The sequence below is a fragment of the Hibiscus syriacus genome, unplaced genomic scaffold, assembly GCF_006381635.1.
Source record: "Hibiscus syriacus cultivar Baekdansim isolate YM2019G1 unplaced genomic scaffold, ASM638163v2 tig00112503_pilon, whole genome shotgun sequence".
NCBI classification, from domain to species: Eukaryota; Viridiplantae; Streptophyta; class Magnoliopsida; order Malvales; family Malvaceae; genus Hibiscus; species Hibiscus syriacus.
The window spans coordinates 110,054-136,759 of NW_024063349.1; the positions used below are offsets into that span (position 1 = coordinate 110,054).

At 35.7% G+C, this 26,706-nt stretch overlaps 1 protein-coding gene and 1 pseudogene across 1 annotated transcript; one reads left to right on the forward strand and one right to left on the reverse strand.

Annotated features, from left to right (window-relative positions):
- Positions 1 to 51: 51 nt before the first annotated feature.
- Positions 52 to 720, forward strand: LOC120180945 (tropinone reductase homolog). The gene is made up of 2 exons (XM_039186215.1): positions 52 to 309; positions 393 to 720. Exons 1-2 carry the CDS (start codon positions 52 to 54, stop codon positions 609 to 611), a joined length of 477 nt encoding a protein of 158 aa, XP_039042146.1. The 3' UTR covers positions 612 to 720.
- Positions 721 to 1,044: 324 nt separating this feature from the next.
- LOC120180854 lies at positions 1,045 to 25,303 on the reverse strand (annotated as a pseudogene).
- Between the last annotated feature and the right edge of the window lie 1,403 nt (positions 25,304 to 26,706).

Genomic DNA, 26,706 nt, shown 5'->3' on the forward strand with positions numbered 1-26,706 from the left:
TTGTAATGTCTTTTTTTTATTACTTTCTAGAAATTTAAATTTATTTTATCAATGTCAAAGAAATTAGTGCAGGCTCCTTATCATCTCTGTCAGCTTGCACATCCTTTCCTTAAAGCATCAGGATTTGCAAGTATTTTGTTCATCTCCTCTGTGGCTGGTTCAATGGCTCTACCTCGATTATCAGTGTATTCGGCATCTAAAAGTGCAATTAACCAAATTGCAAAGAGCTTGGCATGTGAGTGGGCTAAGGATAACATTCGGACGAATACAGTTTTGCCATGGGGTGTTAGAACATCGATAAGAAAACCAGTAAATCACCTCTAACATACCTTCAATAAGGAAGATTAGATATGTTTCTTTTCCCTTTAAGATTCATTTCGTTTCGATTCCAGGAGGCAGACGCTGCATATGTTGTGGAATTTCTGAGGCTGATAGGTGGAACGGCAATGCCGAGGATAGCAGAACCCGAAGATATTTTGTCAATGGTGGCATTCCTTTGCCTTCCAGCAGCCTCATACATCACTGGACAGGTTATATGTGTGGATGGAGGGTATACAGCAGGTGGCTGCTGGCCATTTCAGAACTTAAGCTTTAATTTATTCAATCCTTGAAATCTTTAGCATCGAGCTACCAGAATGTTTTAGACGCAAACTTTGTGCAAAAAACTAATGGGGTTCAATGTAACAATTTCTTATGTGGAACATTTAGGGTTTCAGTAAATGGAATGGCAGATAATTGAAAATAAATGTAAGATTAAGCAAAGCAAAGAGAGGAACTGTAATTTCGTCTTTCAACAAAGCACGAACTTGAGTCTTAGCAACAAAAACAACACAACTCAGAGTAAATTAGAAAAAAAGAAAAAGAAGACAGGGACAATAATTCACGTCCTAGAGATCAACTTAAGCTGCGAACAAGGGCTTACGATTGTCATCGGTCATATATACACCCCATGGCCACATGAAAACCTACACTGTTGCTTAGGTTGGTTCTCCACCGAGCTACCAGACATATGTCGTTCACGGATGTTGAACTGCTCACATGCAGCTTTGATGGCAGCATTACTACACAGGTATTCCTATAGACGGTTTTTCATCATTGAATCTTCACTTGAAATAGGATTTCTTTGACGCTGTAAAAGCTTCATCTAAGGCCAGAAAATATCCAGTCTGAAAGCCACTAGAAGTCTGCATGAAGTTTAAATTATGTCTCAGACATATGACATTGTAAAAAGCTCTTTTTGTCAGAACATAAAAGGTCTCTAAAATGAGTTATACCTCAACAATGAATGACCCATGTATTGTTTGAACAGCTCTCCACAACACCCTTCAAGATTGTTAAGTTGAAGCTTCGGATCACCTGAGCGATGTCTAGAAACAAACCATGCTCGTTACAAAGCATCTACAGTGGATGTGGTTTTGAAATTTGTTATTTGTTTGAAAACCAACAAGTAGAAGCATTTAATATTTTTTTTCGTTTGCTAAAAGAATTTTTCAGTGTTTTCCACGAAGAACTGATCTCGATGAGTAAGTGACCTGGATATGCAAGATCTTCAACAACGATGGGGCATACTTTCCGTTCATCTTCGATCTCAAAAGCCCAGCTTGTTCCGGTTTGGGAACCATTTTTGGCTTCAGACAACCTCATATTCTTGAGATCAAATACCTGTAAATTTGAAATTCCCATTGCCTTTTAACTTCATATCATCATAAATTCATGCTACATTGGAAGTAAGCAACAGTTTTCACATGTACTCCACGGCTCGTGAACTTGGAAAAATCTAGAGCTCAAGCATTCGATTAATCACAACTCTTCCAGTAAGTGCTCATATATATATAAGACGTTCAACATTAAAATTATTCTAGTTTTTAGGATATTAAAATCGGTAAATGTGTGAAATACGTTTCTCAACTTTCAACAGAAAAATGAGATGAAAAATGAAATTTATTGAGAACATGAGAAGGCTAACATTTGGAAATTTTCAACAGATGCAACTGTTCCATTTAAATTTTACTAACATGGATTTTACATACTTCACGATACACCCATTGCCTCAATTTCTCAGCTTGTTTGGTCACACTCCTCAAATACAGCATGTGTTTAATGGTTTGGTCCAAGAGAGCATCAATGCTAAACTGAATTCATCAGAAAAATATATTGGTTACTTAGATAAGCATATAAAGTACAAGACGGAGAGTGTGAGTAACATATGACAAGCAAAAACAGATACTAACTTGAGGAAGTACTGACCTTAGGACCATTTGCAACAAGTTCTCGAAGCTCCTTAAGCCGATCCTGGATCATCCGTCTATCCTTTGGCCTTGGCCTTGGGTTATCACCAGGTTTAGCCCTTCTCTTGCAGGCAGCGAACTGTTTTTTTCCTTTTCTAGATTGTATGTAATAGCCATCATTTCCCAGATTCTCATAATCAATTACTGTGCTTACTGTACTTTTGAAAGAAGCTGAAATTTTAGAACTAGGACTACTTTTCACCCCACCAGCAAATGCAGACATAAGCCTGCTCGATGAAATTGAATCAGTCTTTACACCTTGAGGTCGAGAAGACACCAGAAGTTGTCCACTAGATGCCACGATGCAAGCGGATCTATTATCAATATCATCAGAACCATCATATACATGACCAACCACAGCTTGCAACAGATACCCTGCATCACCTCCTTTTGCATCAATTCCATTTCTAAATGCATCCCCACTCAGAAAAGACGACTCCAACAAATATTCGTTGTCCTCTCTTTCGAAAGCTTGTCCAAGAACTTTTTGGAATTCACATTCTTTGGGAAAATTAAGGAAACCGGCATCATCAATATCATAGTCTCCCAAAGGTGGTTCGAGAAAATATCCGGCAGGGTAAGTATTGTAACTTCATCTAAGATTTCTCCACACTATCCTGCTCCGTAAGCATTACACTCAGGATAGGTTTGCAATTCCTCCTTAAGGTAATACAAACTAAACAGTTCACTCTCCTCCATTACAAGCTGATTGACACTTACAGATTGGCTTAGTGGTGATGGCAATTCACCGAGGATAACTGGTGGGACACTAATCATATTTCCACTCTCACTTTCAAGAGTCTCAGGGAGATGTATTCCAGACACTTGGAATTCGTTCAGAAAACTTATCTGATCTAAAGCTAACAGCTTTTTAGGCTCAATACTGTCAACAACATTTGAATCTTCAGAGTTCAGTGGCTGATTGATTACTTGAAGGTACTTCTAACTTCTCAAGAGGACTAAAACTTACTGGCGATGGTGACTGGGTGTGAATGTTATTACAGGTAAATCTATCTTTGATGTATGCAGGAATAGACAAATCTTCAGCAACCTGTTGATGTACAGAGAAACAAACCAGATAGCATAAGATATTTATACAACAAGTGCACCACTTGCAGTACTTCAATGCAATCACCTACCAATTTCCGCACAAAGAGTTACACTCACGTTAAGAAACGTATTTTTTTCTGAAAGCAAGGATATAATATGGAGCAGCATACTGATTTTCAATTAGTGGTTGTGGTGGGGCAGGAAAAATAAGTAATCTCCTATCTGAGCACCAACAATTAATGCACCGGCTGTTCACATGGGTCTCACTCTGAATAGCATCTATCAGAGATAACAAGTTTGAAATCATTCTGGTGTTATTGTACATAGTTTAGGTGACTAGAAGCGCACAACTGACAGAAACACTGGATATAATTATAGCCGAGAAGAAAATTTTAGAAGAAAAAAAATACAAACCATCTCCGACGAGCCAAGCTGCAGAACTCCATGTGGAAGCATAGGTACCAGCACAATTGTCTGTAGGAGCATCACAAATAGTCAATATAACATCCATTTTAAAGTTATAAAATGGAGCAGATATCTTACCACCAAGCTTGTACCAATTAACACATGCAAAAATGTGTGCCAGTGTGTGCATGTGGAAGCATGTATCTGGAGTCTATGTTGCACTGATACGGATACGGGACGGATACGGGGATGGGAGACGGTAATTTTTAAAATTACAGGGTACGGAGACGACAAGGGTACGGCATATAAAATAATTTTAAAATTATAAATAGAGAAAATAACCTCAGTGACTAAAAATGTCTTATAATATACGATTTTAACCAACTTTTTTTTGGATTTGCCAAAATGACCAACTAAATCGCAATGCGATCGATAATTCGCAACGCGATCTCCGGTATCGCAAATCAGTTTCCAAATTCGCAACGCGATTCTGACTATCGCATTGCGATTTCCCAAATTCGCGTTGCGATTTTCCTAATTCGCAATGCGAATACATAAATCGCAACGCGAATTTGGAAAATCGCAATGCGATTACGTAAATCGCAATGCGAATACGTAAACCGCAATGCGAATCTGACTATCGCAATGCGATTTACATAGCGCCATTCGTATTAACGCGTATTTTTTTTTTCAAATTCCAAACACGAATATATTAATATATCGGAACACTGAACCGTCCACAGTATATCTCGTAATCGCAACTCATAACCTAAAACCCTAAATCACAACTCAGTCTCATCTCCATCTCTCACTCTCTAAGGCGACATCCGTCCCCATCTCTGACGAAATCAGTCCCCACGACGATAACAGTCTCCATCTCCGGCGAAATCATTCACGGTCAGAAATGGAAAATCAACCAAATCAACCACCGAGGGTTAGTTTTTTTAATTATTTTTATTTTGAAATTTTTACATTATTATTAGGTTTTTCATATTGAAATTGATGATAAGTTTACTAGTGTTTTCAATAATAGATTAACCATTTCACTTAGATTGCTTATTATATTCATTCGATTGCTGCCAATACTGCTAAACTGTTTAGTCTTTAACCTTGTGAAGTTAGTATTTGTCTTTGTTTTGTCTTTTGGTTGAAGTAATGCAATCCATTCAAGTTTCTTTCAATTTTAGTATTTGAAACCGAGAATGACTATCGCAACGAGTGAATCGCAACGCGAAAATGACTATCGCAATGCGAATTTGACTATCGCAATGAGAGAATCGCAATGCGATTTTCATTTCTCGTTGCGATTCTTGCGTTGCGATAGTCAAATTCGCGTTGCGATAGTCATTTTCGTGTTGCGATTTTCATTTTCGTGTTGCGATTTAAAGTTTCATAAACTATTCTTCTTCTGCAAATTGAAACTTGAATGAATTGCATTACTTCAACCAAAAAACAAATACTAAATTCACAGTGTTGCAAATTTAAGTTTGAAGAATAAACTACTACTCTTTATTGTTCATATCTTCACAGTGTAGTTTTGGTATATCTAAATTGGTATGTTTATTGTTTTTGCAGAACTTTTATTCGGCTCAATTGACCTTAAGAAATAAAGTAAGCCTGGCCAAAACAATTGCGTCGAAGCTTTCACCTACACAAAGAAAAATATTTGAGGATACTTGCTTCGGGCCATGGCTGAAAGTACAACATCCAGGTGGAGATGCTATGTTGACCCATCTGTTTCTTCAAACCATGACTAGCGATCTACCAAAGACTATACAACGTCGTGATGAAGAGATATGGTTTGATTTTCCACCGGCGTATACGTGTTTTGGGCGGGAGGAGTTTTGCTTAATCACCGGTCTACGCTTCGGACACGATGATGTAGATCGGTACACTAGACATATTACCCGCCTATCATGGTTTTCTCGGGTTTTTCCTGAGCAGTCAACGGAGAAGTCGAATTTACACGTGGAAGACTTGACGAGATTATTGAATAAGAAAGATGGTTTTACTCGGATGGATGACGTCGATATTGTCCGAGTATGCCTTCTAATACTTTTGCAAGCCGGCTTTTTAGGCAGAGAAGCCCGACAACCTATTCCTAATGATCTAATTAAATTGGTAGAGGACCTAAATGCATGGAACCTGTTTCCGTGGGGTTCGTATCTATGGAGAGCTACATGGAATAAGTTGTCGTCTGCCTTTAATGATCGGAAAAGTTTGCGTGGCGATGGTTCCAAATACACTTTGTCAGGCTTTATTTGGGCCTTTAAGGTAATAATTTTTATATAATGTTTCCAAAATTATAATTAATTCTTTAACAATAACTAATGTTTGTTATTATATTGTTTGTAGATTTGGAAGATGCGATGAGAAAAGAAAGAGGGAATTAAATAGCTGTGAAATTAGGTTATGCGATTGGAATTTTTTTTAAATGTAAAATGACAAAAAGAACCTGGGGACGCATGTGAAATTCTCCAGCCGTCCCCGAAACGTCCCCAGCTCTCGGTGAAATGTCCCCGACGTCGTTCAGCCGTACTCTAGCACCGTGGCACGTCCCCGGTATATACCCCAACCGTCTCTGTTTCATCCCCGTGTCGGGGACGTATCAGGTACTTGAAACGGCACACCGATGGCGTCCCCGTGCTTCCTAGTCTGGAGTAGCTAAAATATGGATATATACTAGCAAGGTGCAGTTAAGGATTACCTTACCTTGATTCCTGATGCAAACTGAAGTAACCATTCCTCTGGCCACTAGCAATTAAAAAATAATACTCATAAGTTCAATCGTATGTTATCCATCGGTTGTAGAAGTCGACCAAATATATCATACATCATTACTAGAAACTTACCTCAGGAACTAATTTCAAGTCAGCTTTGCCGGTGAAAATATTATCATAGGAAACCCAACAATGTTTCCCCGTATATGCTACTTTACCGACAAACCTAATAAATGTAGTGATGCAAAATCAATATTTGTTTCCATGCTAAAGAACCAGCTTATAAGAGCACAGTTGGCTTGGTACATTTTTCCAAGCAACAGAAACAAAGAAAGGTGCTTGATCATAAATATAAGATAATGGTAGCATGAGAGACGGCGGCCCTGTATGATCAATTTCTTGAAGTTAAAGCCTTCCCTTCAGGACGAGTCACAAACGAGGGAACTTTAATAGCCCAAAAGTAAAAAAAACTGTTATCCTATCACAAGAAATGAACACTACTGGGAGTATTAAAAGTTGAGATCAAAATTTTACCCCTTTCCCTATGCATACTGAAGATGCGACATATTAGCCTCTAGCAGGCCAATTAGGTGTCCCCCAAAACAACCATGAGGGATGCTCATCTCAAAGTGTGAAGGGATAAACTCACTGCTAGAATAAACATCAGTTGAGATACTTTCCACATATTCTCTTGGTATTGGATAAACACAATACCCATCCTCCCAGGTCAAAACCCTGAAATACACTAGATTCATCACAACATTCTAAGTGAATACTTTTTCTATTTAAAAAAGAAGAAGAAGAAAACAATTTTGTTGAGTTAATCGATTGACGGAATCAGCCAAGAGGGGGGTGAATTGGCAATAAAAATTTTGGTGGAAGCTTTTGCAGAAAATTGAAAATAATTGCACAGCGATTTAGAATGGTTTGACTTTCTCAATCAAAGTCTACGTCCACTACCTTAGCTATCCACACTAAGGATTTTCCACAAATTCACTAATTTGTCTTTCTTTTGAGGACAAAGAGTAACCTTACAAACCCTCAAGAATTATATCCCAAATTCTTGAGAGCACTCTCTCCCAAAGAGAACAATACAAATTTTACAAACTTACAAGGAAATCCTCACAAGGTATATTGTTTGCACAATTCTAGAACAAAGAAAAGAACACTAAAAATGAATACAATTGAGCACAATAAGTGTTCTTGAAAGCAAAATGAATATTGAATGAAAAATAGGCTTGAAATGCTCAAACTTGAGGTTTGATGCTTTCTCTTTGATTCTCTCTTGATTCTAGTTGCTTGATGTTTTCTTGTTCTTGATCAATGGCTTCTAAGCTTGCTTAAATACACCTTGAATCACTTCTGAACGTTGGGGATGATTAGAGAAGATAATATAGCCATTTTAGTGTGAAAATAATTAATAAAACAGCTTGGAGCGTGGGGGGAATCGGTACCCCCTATGGGGAATCAGTTCCCTAAGTGTAAAATTCAAATATTTCGACCGTTACATAGGGGGGAATCGGTACCCCCTGGGGAGGAATCGGTTCCCTCCGAGCATACTGGAATTCTTGGAGCCAAACCATTCAGGGGGGAATCGGTACCCCCTTGTGGGAGAATCGGTTCCCTCTGAGCAATCTGGAATTTTTGGCTTTGAAATGGTTCGAAATACTTTGTAAAATTATTTTGAAATTGTTTTAAGATTAAAACTTAATTTTACACTTGAGTAAGGATTAAAAATGATTTTTGAAAGATTTAGAGTAATGTTTTGATATTCGAATAATTATATCGAATATACTTAGAAAACCTTATTGCACAATCTTAAAATTCATTTAACTTAATTTGTTATATCGAAATATCAAAATGTTTTCAACAATCTCCCCCTTTTTGATATAATGAAACATTTTAGTAATTTTAAGATTTTGAAATCAAAAACGAAGTTTTTTGAAAATTACTCCCCTTTACTTTAACACTTACTCCTCTTTTAAAACATTTAACACTTCTCCCCCTTTTTGTTAAATCAAAAATACATTTGTAAAGAATTTAAACAAGGTTTTGAAATCATTTAGCCAATTGAGTATATAGATTAAGCTGCTAAGATCACAATCAAGAGAATCGTTAGCCATTAGTTTCATAATCAATATTCATAATTAATGTGACATGGCAAAATTGGTCATATTGCTAAAATGATGTAAATGATGCAGTAATGAATAAATTTAACCACACCAAATATATAAGTTCTCATAAATCCAAACAAATTCAAAATCAATCAATCCACAAATTCAAACATTCCAAAATATTCAAAATGTTAAAACAATAATCTTTTAGGTCAAAGTTTTTAAAAACTAAGCATAGAATCAAACATCCGGATCGGGAGGAGGAAAACGAGCTCGCATAGCAGTCATCTCGTGTGAGAGTGCATCAATACGTTCATTCATCGAAGCGTTGTTTGTGCGCATCTCTCGGAGGATTTCTAATTGTTGAGCTCCCATTGTGGATAAATGGGACTCTATAGAAGTAAAGCGTGAATCCATGGTAGCATATCGGAAATCAAATGTCTCCATAAAAGATTGAAAATATGGAGGCATTTGATGTGTTTGTTGTGCTTGCTCCTTGGGCTGCTCAGGCTCATCTTCGGCTTCATCGATGTCTCGCATTAATTGTTGAAGCTCGGGATCGTTGTCAGCTTCTGGTTGTGCTCGTGAAGAACTTGCTTCCGGAGTACTTTCAGACGATCGAATCCATTCACCAGTTTCCTTATCCTTAATCCATCCCGCTCTCGTTAAGGAAAGAAGATTAATTTGTTTCTTTAGAGGAAAGGAGGCATCTAGACCAACTCTAAGCCCGACTTTAGAAAATAGGTTACTCAAAATGCAACCGTAAACTAGAGATGAACAGAGTTTCTTGTTAGGTACAAGGTTTACGGTTTCAACAATTTTAGCAAAAATTATCTGAGGTAGGTTTATTTTAATACCGTTTTCAAAACAATATAACCACCAAAGATCCAAGGCTCTAAGAGTAGAATAACGACCTCCGGATGGTCGAAACCACCAAGAAATCATTAGATGAAGAAAACGTTCATGAAGGTCTAAGACACTTGCACTATCCCTTCTTTTATAACGAGATCCTAAGATTTGTTTTTCATTTGAAATACCATCATTATCTAATCTGAATGTATTTGCTATGTAAGCCGAGTCAATATATAAGAATTGTCCTAGGAGGTAGGAACGAATTCCTATGGTTTCAGTTTCAGTTCGGTTTTTAACACAAACGACATTAGAATAGAAAATACGAACAAGTTGATGGTAGACAATGGGTTCAAGATCAAAAAGTTTATCAAATTTCCACTATTGTAAAAGAGGAAGATATTTAAAATTAATATTTAACATAGCTTGACGAGAAGGGATACGTTATTCTCTAATTTTGTAAGAGTCGAAATATTGATAATACCAAAAACGATGATTTCTAGGACCAGGATGATTGAAGCACGAGTTTTGGATAGTCAAATTAGGATCAATGGGATTAGGAATTGTAATTTTAGGAATAGGAGGAGGATTTGGAGGTGGATTTGGTTGACGGTGTGAGCGACTAGATGATGACCTAGCACGTTTGGGATTGGACATGGTTTAGGAAATCAGAATAGAATGAATAACCTGCAATTTAGAAAACACATGTATGCAATTCAATCAATCCCAAAACTCAATTGAGTCCTCAATATTTCAGGGTTCTCTAAATCAATCCTAATGGGCAAAGTTTTTGAAAACTTTTGAAAAATACGGTTTTGAGAAACAATATAGTTTTCATAACAACAACATAATTCAATCAAAACACAATAATTTGAAAAAACAATTTTTTTTATTTCGAAAATTTCAATAATTTTTAGAAAATTCTTGTGTTTTTTATGAAATTAGTTGTAATATTTAGTTTCTAATCTCTACATAATCAATGATCGATCTAAAGTTCAACCTAGAACTAATTAAAACTAGTTCTATGTTCATAAATTGATGAAATAGAAGTTTTGGAAAAATACCTTGAAGGATTTCAGATTTGAGTGAGATTTTGATGTTGTTTGCACGATTTTAATGATGCTAGTAGGTTTAGAAGATGATGTTTGAAGTGAATTCCAATTAAAATCGTTGATTTGAGGCAAAAATGGAGATAGATAGAGTAGAGGAGTGATAGGCGGCAAGGAAGAGAAGAGAAGAGGGTTTGAACAAAAACTAAGGGTTCTGCCCGATATAACCAGAACCCCAGGGGGGTATCGATTCCCTTGTGGGGGGAATCGGTTCCCCTTCAAAGGGGGAATCGGTTCCCTCATGGGGGTATCGATTCCCTCTGCACCAAAATGCTAAAATCCGATTTTAAACACTCAAAATGCTAAATTAATTTTCTCTAGTGGTATTGGCAACTCATATATTGAAAATTAATCATGTTCAAACAATCAAATTATTCTTTAAACGATATTTGAACATAAAATTAATTTTTCATCAAGAATCATAAACCCCCCCTAACTAATAGCAATGAATGCAATAAAAAATTAGCATTTTTCATTTAGTCTTAAAAGTGCTAAAATTATTTTAAACACTAAGTGAAAATAGGTTGGTTAAACCTAATTCTCTCTTAAGTGTCCAAAATCTTTCCTTGTCTAAAGGTTTTGTAAAGATATCCGCTAATTGGTGCAAAGTATCAACAAATTCTGTAACTACATCTTTCTTAGTGACATGGTCTCTAATGAAGTGATGTCTTATTTCAATGTGCTTAGTTCTAGAGTGTTGGATGGGAATTTTACTGAGACAAATAGCACTAGTATTGTCACACTTGATAGGAATGGTACCAACTTCAATTCCATAATCAAAAAGTTGTTGTTTCATCCATAAAACTTGTGCACAACAACTACCAGCTGAAATGTATTAGGCTTCAGTGGTAGATAATGCAACATAATTTTGTTTCTTTGAAAACCAAGAAATCAGCATATTTCCAAGGAATTGGCAAGTACCGGAGGTGCTTTTCCTATCTAATTTGCATCCTCCATAATCCGCATCAGAAAAAGCATGCAAGCTAAAGCTAGAGTCTCTAGGATACCAAAGTCCTAAACTAGGAGTGTCCTTAAGATATCTAAAGATTCTCTTAACAGCTAGTAAATGTGATTCCTTAGGGCATGATTGAAATCTAGCACATAAGCAAACACTAAACATAATGTCCGGTCTACTTGCAGTTAGATAAAGTAGAGATCCAATCATTGACCTATATAATTTAACATCTACACATTTACCTCCTTCATCTAAGTCAAGCTTTGTTAAAGAGCTCATTGGAGTGTCATGAGGTTTGCCATTTTCCAGTCCAAACTTCTTGAGCATATCTTTGACGTACTTAGCTTGATTGATGAAGATGCCATCTTTTCTTTGCTTGATTTGGAGTCCCAAGAAAAATGAGAGCTCCCCCATCATGCTCATTTCGAATTCATTTTGCATTAGCTTGGAAAATTCTTGGCAAAGAACATCATTAGTAGAACCAAATATTATATCATCAACATAAATTTGAACTACTAATAAATCTTTACCTTTATGCTTTAAAAACAATGTAGTGTCAACCTTCCCTTTTGAAAAACCTTTTTCAATTAAAAAATTTGACAATATTTCATACCAAGCTCTTGGAGCTTGTTTTAAACCATAAAGTGCTTTTGTCAATTTAAGAACATGATCTGGAAATTTTGAATCTTCAAAACCTGGAGTTTGTTCCACATACACTTCTTCTTTTATAAAACCATTTAAGAATGCACTTTTAACATCCATTTGATATAATTTAAATTCATGAAAACATGCAAATGCTAGTAACATTCTAATTGCTTCTATCCTAGCTACGGGAGCGTATGTTTCATCATAGTCTATGCCCTCTTCTTGAGTATACCCTTGAGCAACAAGTCTAGCCTTGTTTCTCACTATATTACCACTCTCATCAAGCTTATTCCTAAATACCCATCTAGTACCTACAGTAGATTTATTACTAGGCCTTTCAACTAATGTCCATACTTTACTTCTCTCAAATTGATTTAATTCTTCTTGCATAGCCATTATCCAATGTTCATCTTTTAATGCTTCTTTAATATTCTTAGGCTCTATGCATGAAATAAATGCAAAATAATTACAAATATTTCTAAGAGAAAATAGAGTTGTTACCCCTTTGGATGGATCACCTATAATTTTACCATCCTTGACATAGTTGTACTCTCTTGGATAAGATACTTCTCTTTCTTCAATGGTTGGATTCTCAAGAGGATCATGAGTTTCCTCATTTTTCGTTTCTTCCTTTGATGATGGTTCTCCAACGTCATGTCTAACGTCATTTGTATTTATAACACCTACATCATCATTCACACAAGAATCCTTCCTCGGAAGGGGATTATCATCGAAAACAACATGTATAGACTCTTCTACAGCTAAAGTTCTTTTATTAAATACTCGATAAGCTTTAAAATTTAAGGAATAACCCAGAAAAATTCCTTCATCACTTTTAGCATAAAATTTGCCAAGGTTCTCTTTACCGTTGTTTAAAACAAAACATTTACATCCAAAAGGATGAAAATAGCTAATGTTAGGCTTTTTATTTTTGAAAATTTCATATGAAGTTTTCTTTAAAATTGGCCTAATCATTACTCGATTTATAACATAACAAGCGGTATTTGTGGCTTTCGCCCAAAAATATTTTAGCAAATTATTTTCACAAAGCATGGTTCTAGCCATTTCTTCTAAAGTTTTATTTTTCCTCTCAACAACTCCATTTTGTTGAGGGGTTCTAGGTGCTGAAAAATTGTGACTAATACCATTAGAATTACAAAACTCAGTAAATCCAAGATTTTCAAATTCAGTGCCATGATCACTCCTAACACTAGTTATAGAGTAACCTTTATCATTTTGGATTACTTTTGAAAACGTGATGAATTTTTTAATGCTTCATCTTTAGTACTTAAGAATAGAACCCAAGTATATCTAGAGTAGTCATCTACCAAGACAAATGCATATTGTTTTCCACCCAAGCTAGTAGTCCTAGTTGGCCCAAAAAGATCTATATGGATCAATTGTAATACTCTATTAGTTGATACGTCATTAATGGATTTAAAAGAAACTCGCTTTTGTTTTCCTTTAGCACAAGCATCACATATTTTATCATTATCAAATTTAAGCTTAGGCAACCCTCGAACTAAATCACCTTGAATTAGCCGTTGCAAAATACTCATACTAGCATGTCCTAGTCTCCTATGCCATAACCAACTATCATGTTCATCCTTAGCAACTAGGCACAAATTAGTCATATCAATAGAATCTAAATGCACCATGTATATGTTTCCTATTCTATGACCAAAAAGCATAATCCGATTAGATGCAATGTCAATGAATTTACAACCATTAATATCAAACATGACATTGAATCCCTTATCACAAAATTGACTAATACTCAATAGATTATGCTTTAATCCATTCACATATAAAACATTCTTAATTTGTATGGAAGAGGTATTACCAATAGTACCAATACCTTCAACGTGACCTTTTGAATCATCACCAAAAGTCACTTCTCCTCCATTTTTGGCATTAAGCTCAATGAACCGGTTTTTGTCTCCGGTCATGTGTCTTGAGCATCCACTATCAAGGTACCATGAATTTGGATTTGTTTCCCATGCCTTGTAGCAATGCTCCTTTTCCTACAAACATAGATTAATTTCTAATTTTTGGTACCCAAATTCTTTTAGGTCCATATTCATTAGTTTCCAAAATCCTAGTCCCCTTAGGTATCTATTTATGTAGGATATTCTTATCTTTAGTAGTAATGAGCTCCTTAGGAACCCATATACTTCTAACAATTTTTCTATTAGAGGTTCTTTGGGGACCTCTATGATTGTAGTTTTTAAAACTTTTTCTAACAAAGTTGGATTTTAAATTTTCTCCATTTCAAAATGTTTTGTTCCAACTTTATCAAAAGAAGCTTTAAGATCATCAATTTTCTTTTGATGATCATCATTGACCTTTGAAAGTAAATTTTGCAAATCTAATTTTTTCTTTTCAAACTCTTCTAGTTTGATTTGCAAATCTTTGATTTTACTTTCAAGATCGTTGTTGGTTTTGGATATGAGTTTATTTTCATTTTTCAATTTTGAAACATCATTTTTATATTTTAAAAACAATTTCTCATAATCTGAAGCCAACCCATTATATTCCTCTAATAGCTCATCATAGGATAAATCATCAAAATCAGATGAGTTAGAGGTTACCTTAGAATCTTCCCCGAATGTCATCAAGCACAAGTTTGCTACTTCTTGTTCCTCTTCATCGAAACCTTCTTCATCGCTCCATGTAGCCACATGAGCCTTGTGCTTATTCTTTGATTGACCCTTCCTCTTTAATTGTGGGCAATCATATTTGACATGCCCTGGCTTTTTGTATTCATAGCAAATGATCGGGTCCTTTTCTTTTGGTTCATTTTTGAGGCCTTCATTTCGGTTGAATTTTCTTCCTCGGTAAGGTCTCATCATTTTTCTGAACCGTTTGGAAAAAAATGCCATTTCCTCGTCATCGTCATCTTCATCCGAATCATTCTCATTTTTTGTAGATTTGAGAGAAACTCCAATGTTTTTCTTCTTCTCCTTCTCCTTTGGTGTCTCTTCAATCTTATCAAGGTCCACCTCATCTTCAAGCATCATTTCATGAGTGAGGAGTGAACCGATAAGCTCTTCAAGAGTTAAGGATGTTAGTTCCTTAGACTCGATGATTGCCGTCTTCTTTGATTGCCAAGATTTTGGGAGGGAGTAGACTAACTTCCTCACAAGCTTTTCATTTGAAATGATCTCTCCATGTGATTTGAGACCATTGACAATCGTTGAAAATATATCCGTCATAGCTTTGATATCTTCATTTGGTTTCATCATGAAATTTTCATAGCTATGCGTTAGAATACTAATTTTAGATTTCTTTACCTCATCGGTACCTTCATGAGTGACTTGAAGTTTGACTAATATTTCTTTGACGGTTGTACAAGATGAAACTCTTCCGTATTCATCTGGTCCAAGAGCATAAAATATGATATGGATGGCTTTGGAGTTGAGCTGGAATATTTTTTTCTCTCCTTCACTCCATAATCTTGGATGAGTGAGAGGCTTGAAGTATCCTTCTTCTATGATATTCCATGCTCCCATGTCACTTGCTTGAATGAATTACATCATTCTATTCTTCCAATAGGCATAGTTAGCCCCATTAAAGAAAGGAGTCTTGTTGACGGGCATTGAATCGAGACCGGAGTCGAAGTTTGAAGCGGAGGCCATTGATGACTTTGATTATCGATATAACTCTTCCCGAATCGACTCAAGAGGTGATTAAACCTTCAAATGAGTTAGGCTCTGATGCCAATTGTTGAGTTAATCGATTGACGGAATCGGCCAAGAGGGGGGTGAATTGGCAATAAAAATTTTGGTGAAAGCTTTTGCAGAAAATTGAAAATAATTGCACAGCGATTTAGATTTGTTTGACTTTCTCAATCAAAGTCTACGTCCACTACCTTCGCTATCCACACTAAGGATTTTCCACAAAATCACTAATTTGTCTTCCTTTCGAGGACAAAGAGTAACCTTACAAACCCTCAAGAATTATACCCCAAATTCTTGAGAACACTCTCTCCCAAAGAGAACAATACAAATTTTGCAAACTTACAAGAAAATCCTCACAAGGTAGATTGTTTGCACAATTCTATAACAAAGAAAAGAACACTAAAAAATGAATACAATTGAGCACAATAAGTGTTCTTGAAAGCAAAATGAATATTGAATGAAAAATAGGCTTGAAATGCTCAAACTTGAGGTTTGATGCTTTCTCTTTGATTCTCTCTTGATTCTAGTTGCTTGATGTTTTCTTGTTCTTGATCAATGGCTTCTAAGCTTGCTTAAATACACCTTGAATCACTTCTGAACGTTGGGGATTATTAGAGAAGATAATATAGCCGTTTTAGTGTGAAAACAATTAATAAAACAGCTTGGAGCGTGGGGGGAATCGATACCCCCTATGGGGAATCGGTTCCCTAAGTGTAAAATTCAAATATTTTCGACCGTTACATAGGGGGAATCGGTACCCCTTGGGGGGGAATCGGTTCCCTCCGAGCATACTGGAATTCTCGGAGCCAAACCATTCAGGGGGAATCGGTACCCCTTGTGGGGGAATCGGTTCCCTCTGAGCAATTTGGAATTTTTGGGTTTGAAATGGTTCAAAATACTTTGTAAAATTATTTTGAAATTGTTTTAAGATTAAAACTTAATTTTACACTTGAGTAAGGATTAAAAATGATTTTTGAAAGATTTAGAGTAATATTTTGATATTCGAATAATTATATCGAATATACTTAGAAAACCTTATTGCACAATCTTAAAATTCATTTAACTTAATTTGTTATATCGAAATATCAAAATGTTTTCAACAAATTTGTTGAAAGTCAAGCCTTATTTCGGTGCATTAATGCACCGAATGATATTAGTCAAAAAGAGATTTTTTTTGTTAAAATTTTGGTAAGGGGATATTACTAAATTTAGTCCATGTACTTTAGGATATTTACAAGATTAGTCATTCAGCTTCAACTATAAATACCCTAACCCATTTAGCTTCTAAATCATCACAAATCATTCTAGCTCTCTCCCAATACTAGAGAAATTAGAGAGTTTTCTTGAGAGCAATTTTCATGGTGTAATTGGGTTGTGAGTGTTTTTTGTAAACACCTGTAAATTTTCTCACTTTAGTAAAAGATTTGCAGCAGTCTAGAGACGTAGGCATAATTGGCCGAACTATGTTATCAATTTCGAGTGTTACTATTCCGTTTTTATTTCGCATTCTCACTAATCTGGTTATAGGGAAATTACTTGTTTATTCCCCAAGAACTAGTATCAGTGCTTTTGGTGGTGAATTTGGTCGGCGATACTTGTCGATGAAGGTGTTCTAATACACGGTGGTTCGCAGGAATTTGTTAGAAACTATCCAAAAGAAGTCAGATTCGAGTGGGAGCAATGACTGCAGACGAAGTGAAACTTGAGAAGTTCGATGGTACGAACTTTGATTTTTGAAAGATGCAGATTGAAGATTTTCTGTACCAGAAAAAGCTATATCAACATCTCTCAGGAAAGCAACTAGAGGGTATGAAGCATGAAGACTGGGCTCTTCTTCGACAGACAAGCCCTCGGAGTTATCCGACTGACGTTATCCCACAATGTTTCTTTCAACATAGCAAAGGAAAAGACCAAGGCGGGTCTTATGGCAGCTCTCTCCAGTATGTATGAGAAGCCATCGACCTCAAATAAAGTTCACTTGATGAGACGATTATTCAATTTGCGGATGGCGGAATGGACATCAGTAACTCAACACCTAAATGAACTCCACACAATCACAACCCAGTTGAGTTCCGTAGAAATTGAACTCAATGATTAAGTTCGAGCTTTAATTCTCTTATCATCTATACTAGACAGTTGGAATGCTACTGTTATAACAGTCAGCAGCTCATTGGGAAACAGTAAATTGAAATTTGACGATGTTCGGGATCTGGTATTGAGTGAAGAAATTCGACGGAGAGAATTGGGTGAAGCATCAAGCTCCTCAACCTTGCACACATGGTCTAGATGGAGAACTTCAGAAAGAAATCCAAATCATGGCAGATCGAAATCTAGAAGGGGAAAATCAATAATGGGAAAGAAAGATTTTAACTGTTATAATTGCGGTAAGAAGGGTCACTTTAAAAGAGACTGTCGAGCACCGAAAAAAGATATTATCACACAGAAATCTGCCAACGTGACAAAGGAAACATGTGATGCCATGATCTAAGGGTCAACAGTCTGATTGAATCATGAATTTTGGATTCAAGGGCATCTTTCCACTCCACCCCATGCCAAGAAATCATGGAGAACTATGTTAGTAGTGATTTTGGAAGGTTCATCTAGCTGATGATGAAACCTTCAAGATCATCGGAAAAGGAGACATCTGATTAAACTTGCAAAACCAGACCACCTAGAAGCTGAAAGGAGTAAAACATATTCCTGACCTCAAAAGAAATTTGATTTCTGTTGGACAGCTTGATGGAGAAGGATATTGTACAACCTTTTCAGGCTGCGAATGAAAAATTACCAAAGGAGCACTCGTCATTACTCGTGGTAAGAACACTGATACTCTCTATGTAACCTCAAATTTAGAGAATATCATTGCAGTAGCAAATGCTGATGGAAAATCAAACCTATAACACCAAAGGCTTGACCATATGAATGAGAAAGGGATGAAGACACTTTTGTCAAAAGGGGAGCTGCCAGATCTAAAGAATATAAATATCGGACTATGTGAGGATTGCATCTTTGGCAAACAAAAGAAAGTCAGTTTTGTAAAGATTGGCAATACACCCAAGGCTGAAAAAGTTAGAGTTGGCTCATACTGATGTATGGGGACCATCTCCAGTTCCATCTCTTGCAGGTTCACTATATTATGTCACATTCATCGATGATTCTACAAGGAATGTGTGGGTTTATTTTTCTAAAAAAGAAATCATAAGTCTTTGATACCTTCAGAAAATGGAAGGTTATGATGGAAGATGAGACTGGTTTGAAAGTCAAGCGGTTGAGGTTTGATAATGGAGGAGAGTACAGAAATAGTAGATTCAGAGAATTTTATGCAAACAATGGGATCAAGATGGAGACAACAGTTCCCATGACCGCAGCAGAATAGCGTAGCAGAGCACATGAACAGAACTCTGAATGAACATGCCAAAAGCATAAGAATACATGCCGGCTTGCCCAAATTGCTATAGGCTGAAGCTATCAACACTGCAGCTTACCTGATCAACCGTGGGCCCTCAGCTCCCTTAGATGGTGGAATACCAGAGGAAGTTTGGAGTAGAAAAGAAATAAACCTTTCACACTTAAGAGTATTTGGTTGTATTTCTTATGTACACATAAATTCTGCTGAAAGAAGTAAACTTGATGCTAAGTCCAACAAATGTGTCTTTGTTGATTATGGTGGTGATGAGTTTGGTTACCGTTTTTGGGACTATGAAAATTGAAAGATCATCAGAAGTAGAGATGTCATTTTCAATGAGAATGTGATGTACAAAGACAGGTCAACCATAGAATCAAGTTGCTCCAATACCGAAGCTGAAACAAAGGAATTTGTTGAGTTTGAGGAGATTTCAGAAAATGATGTTCAGATCAGTCCTTAAGCAGTTCAAGAAGAATCAGGCACACCAGAACTGAGATGCTCCTCCAGAATTCCTAAACCAACCCAGCGTTATTCACCTTCTTTACACTACTTGTTGCTGACTAACAATGGTGAACTAGAGTGCTATGATGAAGCAATGCAGGTGGAGGATTCAACCAAGTGTGAGTCTTCCATGAAAGATGAGATGGACTCGCTTATATCAAATCAGACGTGAGAATTAGCTGAATTACCACCAGTCAAGAAAGCGCTCCATAACAAGTGGGTTTACAGGATCAAAGGAGAGCACGATGGGAGCAAACACTACAAAGCAAGATTGGTTGTCAAATGTTTTCAGCAAAAAGAATGTATTGACTACAATGAAATTTTCTCTCCAGTCGTGAAACTGTCCACAATCAGACTGGTGTTGAAAATTGTAGCTGCAGAGAATCTACATCTTGAGCAGTTAGATGTAAAGACATCTTTCTTTCATGGTGATTTGGAGGAAGAAATCTATATGAGGCAGCCAGAAGGCTTCATAGAGGTAGACAAGAAAAACTTGGTATGCAGGTTGAAGAAGAGCTTGTATGGTTTAAAACAAGCTCCTAGACAGTGGTATAAGAAATTCGATAGCTTCATGAGTAGCAATGATTTTACCAGATGTCAAGTAGATCATTGTTGCTACATCAAAAAGTTCGACAACAACTTCATTATTTTATAGTTGTACGTTGATGACATGCTCGTTGCAGGCTCAGACATGCAAGAGATTATAAACTTGAAGTAAAAATTGTCGAAATAGTTTACAATGAAAGATCTAGGCACTGCAAAGTAGATTATTGGGATGAGGATTAAGAGAGACACAAAGTCAGGGACTTTGATGTTATCACAGGCTGAGTACATCAACAAAGTATTCTCCAGGTTCAACATGCAAGATGCTAAACCAATAAGTACACCTTTAGGTGTTCACTTTAGACTCTCCAAAGAACAGTCACCAAAGACGGAGGATGAACGTGCACAAATGGTAAAGGTGTCGTATGCCTCAGTAATTGTAAGTCTGATGTATGCCATGGTTTGTACTAGACTAGATATTGCTTAAGCAGTGGGAGCTGTTAGCAGGAACATGAATAATCCGGGCAAGGTACAATGGGAAGCAACAAAATTGATCCTCAGATATCTGCGGGGTACCATAAACAAAACACTTTGTTTCAAAGGTGGAGATACAATAATGACAGGCTATGTATATGTTGACTTAGCCGAAAATGTTGACATCAGAAAAAACACTACAGGGTATGTCTATACTCTAGGAGGTACCACAATAAGTTGGGTTTCTCAACTACTGAATATAGTTGCTCTCTCCACAACTGAAGCATAATATGTCGCTATTACGGAAGCTAGCAAAGAGATGATCTGGCTCCAAAGTTTCTTGGAAGAGTTAGGCAAGAAACAAGAAAACAATGTATTGTATTACGACAGTCAAAGTGTTATCTATCTAACGAAGAATCTATCTTTTCATTCCAGGACGAAACACATACAATTACGATATCATTTTATTCGGTCTCTTCTGGAAGATTGGATTTTGAAACTTGAAAAGATTATTGGAGCTCAAAATCCGGCAGACAAGTTAACAAAGACAATGACTATGGACAAACTAAAGTTGTGTTCAGCTTCAGTTGATCATTATAGCTCTTTCCAATACTAGAGAAATTAGAGAGTTTTCTTTAGAGCAATTTTCAGGGTGTAATTGGGTTGTGAGTTTGAGTTTTTTTTGTAAACACTTGTAAATTTTCTCCCTTTAGTAAAAGATCTGCAGCAGTCTGGAGACGTAGGCATAATTGGTCGAACTCCGTTATCAATTTCGAGTGTTATTATTTCGTTTTTATTTCACATTCTCACTAATCTGGTTATAGGGAAATTACTCCCAACACAATTATAGTCAAGAGTCTAAGACTTCATTTGTTTTCCTTTAGTACATATACATTCTTTGTATGAGTAACACTACAAGCATGAAATCACTAAAAGGTCATATATGTTATCAGATCGTTTGGCATTAAAAATGTACTAACAAGGGCAGTTTATGCCTACTAATGGTAGAATTTTAAAGAGAATAAAGCCAAGTTCAAGATATCTACATCAACACAATGAACAAGTTGAACTACATTTTAACAAAGATGAGCCCTATTACATATCTCTTACTGTAATATCGGAACGATGACTATCGCAAAATAAATAAATACGATCGAAAAGGAAAAACAAAGAACACCATGATTTACGCGGAAAACCCAAAAGGGAAAAACCACAGGCAGAGAAGAAGAATTTTACTAATATGAAGGAAGCAAATACAAGATTTTGGTGAAAGAAAATAACTTGATATCTAACTCCGATCCTTAGTATCTATTTATAGAGATATATACTTGATTACAAAGGAAAACTAAATAAAGTAGAAATCTACTTTAATAAAGTTTTATACTTTTAATCAAACTGTATTTCCTACTTTCCTAATATTTATATATTAATTAATTTGTACCACTTTGAATTCGAATCAAACTTTAACAAATCTCCACCTTGACACAAATTTTGAAAATGAAAAGGTTTCGAGACAAAACACTCAAATTCAATGTGACACACAAACTCAACAAAAAAAAATTCTTCACTTCAATGAACAATTCTCCAAATAAGTAGAAATCTACTTTAATCTCCACCTTGACACAAATTTTGAAAATGAAAAGGTTTCGAGACAAAACACTCAAATTCAATGTGACACACAAACTCAACAAAAAAAAATTCTTCACTTCAATGAACAATTCTCCACCTCTTCCACAACACGCCTCAACGGAGTATTCTTTAGTAACAGACACCGATCAAGTCGAAGCTTTTTTATGCTTGGATTTAGTATTCACATTGACATGGTTATAATAAGTGCCAACTTTGCTCACAAATGTTTCACCACGAGCAATATTATGCACAGCACGATCCCGATCATAAATGATAGTTCTATCTTCAAATTCATTATCTTCACAAAATTGAATTATTTTCTGTTTCACATAACCCTTATGACCATGGTTATTTTGTTCAACAAAATTATTTGACACAGTGGATGAAACAACAACTGCATTATCTAAAACTATTGAACCCTGTAGACATAAAATTTGGTAGTTTTTCTCTGCCCTTTCAACACAACAAGAGAGTCCTTGCAAATTTTCATAGTTCCACCTTCACTGGAGAATTTGTACCCTTTTGAATCTAGAGTACCTAAAGAAATTATATTTCTACTCAAATCTGGAACATGTCTCACATTACCAAGTGTTCAAACAATCTCATCGAACATCTTAATCTTGATTGTGCCAATACCTGTGACTTTACAAGAGACATTATTTCCCAAAAATACATCACCTGTAGATACAACTTCATACGTTGCAAACCAGTCACGATTAGGACTCATATGAAAACTACTACCAGAGTCAATTATCCACTCATCACTTGTTATAAAGTTGTCGTCAACCGAAACTAAGAGTTTTCCGTCATCGTACTCCTATAATATACCGACCTCACCAGATTTCTCAGAGTTCTGCTCTTCAGCTTCTCTTTTGATTTTATTTTGCAATTTGTAATACTTTAATTTAACATGATCTTTCTTTTTACAATGACAAGTTTTACCTTGATTGGAATATTTTGATCTACCCCTTCTAATATTTTCAGAGGAACGCTCATCTTTTCTCCTACTATCTGAGCTAGTCGATTCATGCATCACGAGACCATTTGCTTAGGGCTCAAAACCATATACAAGATATTTCATCTTGTCAAACGAGTGCATGTCATTGTAAACTTCTTCAAGAGTGAGTGTTTCGTCACTGTACAAGATTGTATCTCTGAAAGACGAGTAGGAAAGAGACAACGAACATAAGAAGATCAATCCTAAGTCTTTTGATCATACTTCACTTCTAAAATATCTAGAACAGACACCCTCCATCGTTCTCAAGGCACGAGGCTTCTAATCCAATACCACATCTAGTTTAATCTTCTGTCATCTACAAGTTCTATGACTTAGGAAATTTTTTTCACAGTACTTGAAGAAAACTCCATCGATGATTCTAAGCATGTTGGTATGGTAGGCTCTCACATCATCTGGCAGGAAACATGCACATGGGTCGTAGAGACTTGCATAGAATCGGGCAACAAGTACGCCTTTTGGTGGGGGAGAGTCGATCACCATAAGCATCCCCGTGTGCGTGAGCCTCGGTCACCATCAGGTGCTCTTCAAGAGACGAAGCTTCCGCCAACTTGAGCGAATAAAAACGCTACTTTATGTTTGACTTGCTAGTAAATGATTTATGCATGCAAAGTTGCTCCAATTTCGCCCACAAAGATGCAATTGTTTTTTTTTCTTTCAACACATCCTGTAAAATTTGATTTGATAAGTGTAAATGAACTTGAGAAAGATCTTTACGATCCTTACACTTTTCCTTATTCGTTCATTGTGTTACCAGTTTCTCATCAAATACTTCTATTGCATTATTGAGATCTAACTGTGCAAGAACTCCCGAATCTTCACCTGTCATAGCGAGAATCTGGTGTTTCGATCCAATAGCGGAATATCATACTTCATCATTGTCATAATCTTGAACCCAAAGCTTTGATACCAATTTGTTATAATATCGGAAAGATGATTATCGACAAACAAATAAACACGATCGAAAAAAAGAACATCAGGATTTACGTGAATTTAAAGAGAAAAACCACATGCATAGGAGAAGAATTTTACTAATATGAAGGAAGAAATACAAGAGGATTTCAATGAAAAAAATAAATTGATATATAACTTTGACCCTTAATATCTATTTATAGGGATACATACTTAATTATAAATAAAAATTAAATAAAGTAAATTTTATTTTAATAATTTTTTCTACTTTTAATCAAATTGGATTTTCTATTTTTTAAATATTTATATATTAATTAGTTTGTGTCTATTTAAATTCTAATCAAACTCTAACACTTACAACTAAACCAAAAATAGAAACTTACAAGGGGCTCCGGTGGCTAAGCTTCCAAAGCACATCATATTTCCAAGGTGAATTGGTGCAAAAACTCTTCAACAACTGCTTTAAAGCAGATTTCGCCATTGTTCTTCAACTTATATTCAACTAAAAGAAAAACAACAGATGTCTGTTACAATCTAAAACCAAGCACTCACACACTCAAAATCACTCAAATTTAGCCATCGTCTAGCTTCCACGGTATGATCCTCGACCCGCCTGTTTTATTCTCAATTCTGCCCTTCGTTTGATCGGTGGCCCCATTGAACAAAACAGTAAAAACCCCATCTTGCTTTAAAAGAACACACAAAAAAACTTTTTTTAGCCAAATAAACAAGTGATTCCTCTCACTACAAACAACTAAACAACATAAAACGCTAAACCCATTTCCATTTTAGCAAATTCAAATGAACAGTCCATTGAAAACCTAAACTTACTTAAATGGAAGCTAAAACAAGTTGAGAGCTTTGGGTATCTAGAAATGATGAAAATGAGGGATCTTTATGGTAGATCAAAGAAGAAAGAGATGTTCAAATTCGTTGGATTCCATTATCTTTGCTTTTGGGTGATCTTAATCAAAACTGTAAAAACAAAGGTGAGGGATAGAAAAAGTGGGTTTCCCACAGCACGACAATTCAGTATACACCTAGGTCTGTAAACGAACCGAACCTACACGAACGGAGGTATGTTCATGTTCGTTCATTTAATAAATAAATGAACATAAACGAACAATTTTTTTATTCATGTTCGTTTATTAAGGAATATAACTTGTTCATGTTCGTTCATTTAATAAATAAACGAACACGAACATAAATAAACACGAACATAAACTTTAGAGACGCTACCTTCCATTGTTCTTTCATGAAAAATAGTCGACAATGCAAATCAACCAAATCTACAATGATAAATAGCGTAAGAGCTGACTAGCAGTGATGAGATGTTTGAAGATATCAAATATTTCGATCGATCTTTTAAAGATATTAAATGATTCACACGAATTTAATTTATCGCTATAACATTTATCTTAGTGGTCCATGATTACATATGAACAATCATTTTCCGCTATTACACTCTTTTTCAGAAATTGTATAAAAACCTTTGTTTTGTTTTCTGGCAAATTCTATATATTTTTCTCTTTACTGATGCTCATATACTTCCGATTGTTACCTTTCTCTTCCCATCTATTTCTAGAAAGAAGTATGATGTTTTCTTGAGTTTTAGATGTGAAGATACCCGTAATAACTTTACATATCAACTATTAAGCCAAATAAAACAGAGAATGAGATGAAAAAAAACCTGTAAAACTTCAGATTGCACTATAATATAACTTATTTTGAAGCTTTCAGCGATCGTCTTCACTCTCCAGTGAAAACTAGGGTTTGAAAAAAAAGGGGAAAATGAATATAGGTGCGAGGTGCCTCACATGTTAACATATTGGATTTAATCTCCAAATAAAATTAGGTTAATTATGGAGTTGGTCATCAGAATATCAGATTAATTAATATTTTTAAGATACTTACAAATTGGTCACCAAAATTGATTTAAGAAGATTGGGTTAAACATAAATGAATGAACATAAACGAACGAACATAAACGAACATAACCGAACGAACATAACCGAACGTAAATGAACGAACGAGACCTATGCTCATGTTCGTTCATTTAATTAAACGAACAAAAAAATATTGTTCATGTTCGTTCATTTAATAAATAAACACACATAAACGAACTTCCCGCAGCACGGTTCATGAACGGTTCGCTGAACGTTCAGTTCATTTACAGGCCTAATACTCCCTCTATGGTTTCTAAACGACTCTAAAGTTCTGCTTATTAAGCAAATTAGTTGTTCGCGCCACCTGTGACCGGTGGCATTATTGAATAAATTTTGAACATAAATAAATAAAGGGTAAAGTATACAAAATGATATTCGATTATAATTAAATCTCTTGATTATTAAAAGTTATAAAATGATCTCTCAATTATGAGACCTTTCTTTGTTAAGTCTCCCGACTATTAA